This window comes from Poecilia reticulata, linkage group LG4 (genome assembly GCF_000633615.1).
Source record: "Poecilia reticulata strain Guanapo linkage group LG4, Guppy_female_1.0+MT, whole genome shotgun sequence".
NCBI classification, from domain to species: Eukaryota; Metazoa; Chordata; class Actinopteri; order Cyprinodontiformes; family Poeciliidae; genus Poecilia; species Poecilia reticulata.
Genome location: NC_024334.1, coordinates 14,695,791 through 14,703,531, shown reverse-complemented (window position 1 = coordinate 14,703,531; position 7,741 = coordinate 14,695,791). Strand labels below are relative to the sequence as shown.

The following is a 7,741-nucleotide window of genomic DNA, read 5'->3' as shown; positions in this document are numbered from 1 at the left end:
CACACATGTACACGCACATGCACACACAGTCACACAATCTTACAATGGCTGCATTTCCATTAGCCACAGACTGGGCAAATTGAAAGTATGAAAATAAATTTGATCAATGGCAATTTTGAAAAAAAAAACAAACAAAAAAACTAACATTTTTAGATAAAAAAGTTTGTGCATCAGGTTAGAATGAGGTGGTTTTTCAACCTTTGTGGAAAAATGGCAATGGAAACAATTTTTCTTTGCATCACACAAAAGATGTGATCAACAACAAGATGTTACTACTGGAGAAAACCATGAAGAAGATGACAGGAAACAGTAGGAGGACGATGGTTTGTTTTTCAGGACAATGCACAGCTGGTTCCACCAGAGATCTCACAGCATCACACAATTCATAAAACTTTGTGTCACTGAATCCGTGTCATGTTGAATCCATAACTTTTCCGTAAAATCACTGACTGCAATTTCCCCCAAATGCTGCATACGTAATCGCACGTATTTATGAGGGGTTTGTCGCGCCAACGCCTGAATATTATAATCAGAGTCTCCAATGCCTCTGATCAGTGGCGGTATCAGATTTCGCGACAGGGGCAATCACCCAGGGCGGCATCTAGTTGGCCATAAATTTAATTTAATTCCCTATTTATTTGAAGCCACACTATAGAAAAATTGTGTTTTTTCGACATTAGTAGAATATACACATTTGTTTCATTCAAACGCAGCTAATGATGATTATTTGCAAATGTAAATCTTGTAAATGTAATGGTAGCAATTTGAGTGTTTTAGTTTCCATCACTTAATATTTCTTTTCTATATTATAGATATTTGTATGAATTTTATGCTACTGTACTAAACTCTACTGTACTCTTCAAAAAGTGGTGTATCATGTATATTTGAATCCATACCCAAAGTAGGTTAGACAGAGAACAGAAAGTAGAGAGACCAAATTGACTAAAATAAAACAACAAGCTTAAATTTAATGACTCAGAAACCTGAGATGGAACTCAAACCGAAAGTAAAGTATGGAACACAACGAGAGAGATGGATTTTAGATCCTCTGGACACAAAAGTGAGGCTGTGGTGACCCATGTCGGACCTTAGAATGCTGTCGTAAAGGCTGCAGAGATCAGCAAACTTTGTTTCATAAGGGTCAGAAGAGAAAGCAGGGACTTGATACAAAGGTGGGCCATCCTCAACCCCCCTGGCCCCTCACCTCCCCATTGTCATTGACAGAAACAGGAGCCAAATAAAATGGTGGTTGTAGGAGCTTGAGACAGAAGTAGAGGAGGATATTTTCTGGAAGACAGCAGTGAACTCAACGTCGACTGAAAACCCAACAACAGTAAAGGCATTCCTGACTGAACCAGCAGCAGGGGCATTGGCAAGGACTGCAGCGTAAATTAGCACTAATTTTAATTATAGAGCTGTATAATTGTGTGGTTCAGTATTGATTAGGAAATATGTTGGCAAATTTGAAAAAAATTTGTTTTTGTTTCCATTGAATAAATAATTACTGTGCTTTCAAAGTCCTCAGGAGTCCAACCTATTTCTTAGGACTGTCACATTATTTTCAGAGAGAAGGAAAATAATTCCAGTGAGCCTCCAAGTAAATCAAATCAAAGTATATATTCAATATAATACACTGACCTGATAGTGATGATCTGGCCAAAATCCAGCTCATAATTATTAACTTGTGCAATGAAAATGGCCGCCACAGCTTCATAAAGGGCAGTGCCGTCCATGTTGATGGTGGCGCCCACTGGGAGCACAAATCGGATGATGCGTCGGTCAATGTGATTGTTCTCTAAGAGGCACTTGAAGGTTATAGGCAAAGTGGCAGAGCTGTCGAAGATAGAAAAGAGATGTCATTAGAAAATTTTAAATCCAAAATCAGATTAAATCCTTTTATAGAAAAGATCAAGAGAAAACCTTTTAAAAGACGACTAGAAACAAATGTAGAACATATGTATCTAATTGTGCTACTTATTTCTTTACCTGGAGGAAGTGGCCAGGGCTATAAGCAAGGCTTGCAGGATTCCCCGGATGTAAACGATGGGGCTTTTTTTGGTGATGAAGAAGTACATGGCAGGCAGGATGAACAAGCCGTGCAACACCAAACCAAACACCACGGTGATGGCATAAAAACCCAGCTTCTTCCCCATTGCAGAGGGATCACTCATCTCCAGGATTTTACCAGCCACCAGGAAAACGATGCCAAATGGAAAGTACCTGGCAGGACGAAGTGTACACCGGCTAGTTCATTTATGAGTGCAAACATTAGGACCACTAATAAGTGAAAATACGTAAATATTTATGACCCTTTCTCACAGGATAAGGACTATTTTATGGCCTCCACAACCACACACTGTTTAGGAAAGCGTCTGGATCTACAAATTAATGAAACCTTTAGTGTGAAGATAATTATAATGTTTTAACTCTTATTACTTAGACACTTTGGTTGTTTTGACCAACTTTTTTCAATGCTGTTTCTTCATGACTTGTACATTGTTACTTCATGTTGCAGCTGAACCGTGATGCCACTGCTGTGGGTGGGACATCTCATTTGTTGCTTCCAAGACCATTTTGTAATTTTCTTATTTTTCTCATTTACACACTCTAATGGCACTTTATTAGGTACACATGTTGATTTGATAATGGTAGCAATTCAATGCATTTAGGAATCTACATGTGGTGATGTTGATATGCTGAAGTTTAAACCAATCATCAGAATCTGGAAGAATTGTAGCTTTTAAATTAATCATCATCTATCAGCCAATCAGAGGAAACATCTTATTCAAGCGGCCCCGCCTACTTGCGGTGTTTTGGGGAAATTGTAGCTGGCGATTTTACAGAAGAGCTATAGATTCAAAACGTTCAAATAACACACAAGGTTTTATGAACTGCGTGAATCTGTGAGAGCTCTGGTGGAGCCAGCTGCTCTATGTCTGAAAAAAAAACTAAACCAAACCATCATCATCCTACTGCTTCCTGTCGTCTTCATCTTTTCTGCCAGTAGTAACATTCGGCTGTTTATCTTGTGACTCGTGTGATTAGAAAAGTGTTTCCTTTGCAGTTTTGTGAAATGCATGTATTTTGATACAGCTGAAAAACTACCTAAACATTTCATTGGAAAGCAAATTTTTTTAAAAATTGCTGTTTCCAATAAGCAAATTTGCTTTTGTACTTTCAGTTTGTGCAATTTTATGGTGTTACGACTGACGTCGTAAAGTTAATTACAAACATGAGCGTGCAGGTGCCCATCCCTGATTGGTTCCAAGAAGACGACGGACACATCCAATTGGCTGCTTCTCAGAGGTGATGGACATAAAAGCTGCTGAAGCGGACTTCCTGTGTTCCATCCTCTACTCATCTCCTCTTTCCTTTGTTCACCTGTTAGGGTTCTGGAGTGTAGGAGTGAGCTGCCATTTATGTTTCCTCAGTTTTCTTATGTTTTTCTTAGTTAGGAAGGTAAGTTTTTGTCCTTTGGTTTATTTTCTTTCAATCAGGTAAGTTTTTGTTAATATTTAGATAGTTTCTTTTTGCTTGTTGTTTTCGGCTATAGCTCACTCTGAAGCCAAATACTCCAATTGTAACATCTTCATCAAAAAATAAATTGATTTTAAAATAAATAATTATCAACTGTTCAACTTTGTGTGTGTCGGTTATTGAGATCTGAAGATGGATCCTTTATGTTGCGATCTAGCCACCTCTAGACTGGTCGTGACAATGGGAACTGGAAACGCAGCTGGTATGGATGAAAATTTCTGAGGAATCTTCCTGACTTCTTGCTGAGTTTATGCCACAAAAAATTAAAAGCAGTTTTTAAGGAAAACCGACATGCTAATGGCAACATGTGCTTAATAAGCAGTGAGTGACTATCATTAGGTTCAGCAGTGCATTAGGTAGCGCAGTGCAAAGTCAACACATTCATTTTAACAATCAAGGTTATGACACTAACATGCAACATGATAGGATGCACATGAAGGAATTTTTTTTTGCAAAAGCTCAACCACATGCACTTTTCCTTTTTCCTCTTTCAGCAATAATAGGAAGAAATGCTTTTAGGTTCAACTAAAAGAACAGATGAGTGTATAACATTTTTTTTTTTTTTGTCATATGTAGACCCTGAGCTGAATCCTCCAGCTGCACACTGCTTTTAGTGAGTGTAGCACTGAAACACAATGCACAGCAGCTTTACCAGCCCATCCCACAACGCACTGCCAAGACCCCAACACACTGCGCAATAGCAAGCCACCGTAGACCTTGGAAAACAAGGACACAGAAACAACTTGTAAACTTCTGTGTTAGCAATCTTTTGGCCATATAGTAATATCCATCCTTTTTTTATCTTGTTCCAAGCTTGTGTTTTACTTGTTTGCATTTTCTGCACTGTGTGATGAAATACTAATGAATGTATCACTGATTCATTAAGTCCTCCATGTACTGAAGAAATCTCGATAAGAGTTGTTTTGTGCACCACCAGTTTATAAATGCATATTATGGAGCTATTCAACATACAAAGTTTTATAATGCAATGATTTCATGGATAATGAAAACCAATAGAATATTTCCATTCTATATATTTGAGGAAAATATTACCTTTTCTTCTTATTGGTCTCAGTTGTTGCTCTTTAGTTTCTATTATGATGTCTGCGAAGGTGACTCTATAGAATTCAGTTCATGTCAAGATCCATTATGAACAAAGTCCTTGATGAATTATTTACTAGATCTATTTAATTTTTTTCTTTGAAATTTGAACAAAACTTTGAAAGAATGTACCACATCTCAATGTTCAATTTTCTCTGTACTCCATGTAACATGAAGCTTTAAAGCTGCAGTATGTAACTTTTATTAAAACATTTTTTTTTCACATACATTTTAAAACTCACCTTGTTGTGACAGACAATCTATGAAAATGCACTGTTTCAGATGAAAAAAACAATCAATCAGAGCCACGGGGAGTGTTTTAGTGCTGTCAAAAACTCTAGTGAATGTGCTGCTAAATGTGCTAATGGCGGAGAAACAACTTACCATTACAGGAAAATTGTTAATCTGCCGTCATTGGTGGCCTTGCTAGTTAGTCTTAGCATTCATGGCACGCTTTGATGACATGCATAACTGGCAGCGCTAAGACCCGCCTCCTAGCTCTGATTGGCTGTTTCTAGTTAGAACTGGGAGCACTGGGAGAAGGCAGAGGACCTCAATTTTTTCACAGATTATCTGTCTCGTAATAAAATGTCATAACATAGCGACAGTTTCAACAAATATAACAAGCTTCAACAATATGTAGCTTGTTATAACAATATGTAACAAGGTTCAACAGAACTTATGCTTTTATGTGTAAGTACATATAAGTATAATGTACCATTAAGTACTTAACGGTACCTTTAAGTATCATTAAAGGTCCTCACCATATGACAATGGCCACAATTCTAAGAACCGCTTCATTGAGACTTTGGCAGAAGTTGACCAAGGCGCTTCCATTGGGGCCCATTCTTCCTAACATGATGCCTGTCAAGACAACGAGATGTCAAAAGCATATCATTCTGAAATGGTTCCAAATTTCAAACACAGTTGGAACACGTACCCATGGTGGCTGAGAAGATAACGATCCCGAGGACGTTCATTCCATCACTCGTTCCTTCACGAGTGCGCACCAGCACGTCCGGAGGAGGGGTGAGGTCAAGAGCAAAGTTCCGGATGTCAGTGCCGTTATCGTCCTGGATGCCATAGATGAGCGGCCGCCGCGTGGTGGACTCTGACTGGGCCTGACTCACCGTTGGCTTCGGTTTCACGATGAGCTGGCTCCGTGTTTGGTACTGTTGTCAGGGGAGACAGTGACACTTTTCATGAGGTTGAATAAATTGTGTTAAAAAATTTTTGAACCAGAACATACTAATGGATTTCTGGGAAATTCTCTGAAGCATTCCGACTGGAATTCCAGCTGAATTAAAAACATTGCTTTTCATCAGAGGTTGTAAGCAGAGCTTTAGTTTTAGCCCCTTCTTTAGAATTTTAGTAGACTTACTTCAAACCACCATAGGTCTAAAGGTAAAGTAATGTAAGGTGCATCCTATGAAGGCTGGCAAATTCAATAATCTATATTCAGCACATATTAAAGATTATTTTTGAAGCCCTTTGATGCCATGTAGTTACATAAAGTTACACCCAGTTTTGCCAGATTTGCTAACTAATAAACATAAATGTATTTCTATAATGTATGCAATACTTAAGTTAGCAAAGGATTACTAAAACAGAACACTAAAACAAATTAAGCAAGTAAGAAAATGTTAGCTAGTGATGAAATCATTCATTAAATAACAAAAACATAAATATTGAATAAAATATTTTTCAACCCTTGACCTCACTACTAAAGTGGTGCTAGGTAAAGCTATGGACAGCCTGGACACGTTTTCATAAGATGTTACTGTAATGGACTGATGATGTGCCTCTTGCCTTTTGACCTTTAGAGTCAGGCATGTATGATTGGATGTAACCTGGTTGTTTTAGGCAAAAATTTGATATTTTATCCCCATCAGTATTTAAAATCCCTGTAATAAGTCACCCATTAGCGTTTCATATTCTAGTTTTAGTTCCGTTTAGTCCTAAAATCTTCAAACCGCTGGTTTTTCCAGGTTGATTTGTTATATTTCACCTCTTCTCTTATTATTATGTTCAGACTGACTTTACCAGTTTCTCACATACTTAGGAAGTTTGCTTTCCATTAGTTGGTTATTGTTAATGTATTTATTTAAACAAAAATAATTAAATTAATTAATTAAAAAAACTACAATTGACAGAGGAACATTTGTACCTGTCCTGTACCTTTAAAGAACTCTCTGTCGTATCTTACCTGCTGAAAAGTGGCCTGGACCAGATTTGATGGGAACATATTTCTGTAACAAACGAAAAAAAAAGACAGATGTAAAAAACAGACAGATGTAAAAAACAAACAAACAAACCCAAACAAAGCAACTTGGTTCGTTCTGTAGTGAAGTCTGTTTTATTACGTTAATCTTTTTTACGGTTTACATTTATGGCAAACAATTTTGTGCACCAAACTTTTGGAGATTATGTTCAGCTGGTGTCAGGCAATCCAAATCACTCTTGAATAAACATTTCCTTTAGTGTTTAGTTGCATGCTGCAGCTGAAGAACTAGAAGCTATGACTTTAGCTTAGAACATCAGAGAAAGGCATTCTAAGCCCAGACTAAACTGAGCTGAGCTTAAAATATGAAGAAAACATCTAGTTTTAATGAAAAACCTCATTTGTGTTCAGTGAAAAGAGTCTCGACAGCTTACAAGGTCTGAACAAAATGGCAGTCAATGCCAGTTCCAGAATGGAGTCAGCAGCAGCGTTGACTATGCATTTTATAATTTAGTTCCTCTGAAAAGCTTATTTAAGAATCATGGATGTTCATAAAATACAAGCTGCTAGAAGATGATCTCCTCCTGCTAATCAACTGTGGTTCTGTGAGCGGAGATAAGATGTGTTTAATAAATGATAAACAGTCAGACATATACGGGGCTAAATTGGGGCCATAAGGTTTTTTTTAAAAAAATGGAAACTGAAGAAAAAAATTGAACTGTCCACTTAGGAAGCTACACTGATTGACTGATTGACCCGATGAGGGTCCCCGTTGTCAATCAGTGTTGCTTCCTAAGTGGACAGTTTGATTTCACAGAAGTTTGATTTACTTGGAGTTATATTGTGTTGTTTAAGTGTTCCCTTTATTTTTTTGAGCAATAT

General features: G+C 37.5%; 1 protein-coding gene across 1 annotated transcript in view; it reads right to left on the bottom strand.

The window, feature by feature from the left end:
• Window positions 1–7,741, bottom strand: part of slc1a7b (solute carrier family 1 member 7b) — a 61,783-nt gene that overhangs the window by 6,817 nt on the left and 47,225 nt on the right. Inside the window, exons 4-8 of the mRNA XM_008407803.1 lie at window positions 6,845–6,887; window positions 5,579–5,810; window positions 5,403–5,502; window positions 1,987–2,220; window positions 1,639–1,833 (exon numbers count right to left, since the gene is read on the bottom strand). Coding sequence (XP_008406025.1) covers window positions 1,639–1,833; window positions 1,987–2,220; window positions 5,403–5,502; window positions 5,579–5,810; window positions 6,845–6,887 — 804 coding nt within the window. The remainder of the gene's footprint in view (window positions 1–1,638; window positions 1,834–1,986; window positions 2,221–5,402; window positions 5,503–5,578; window positions 5,811–6,844; window positions 6,888–7,741) is intronic.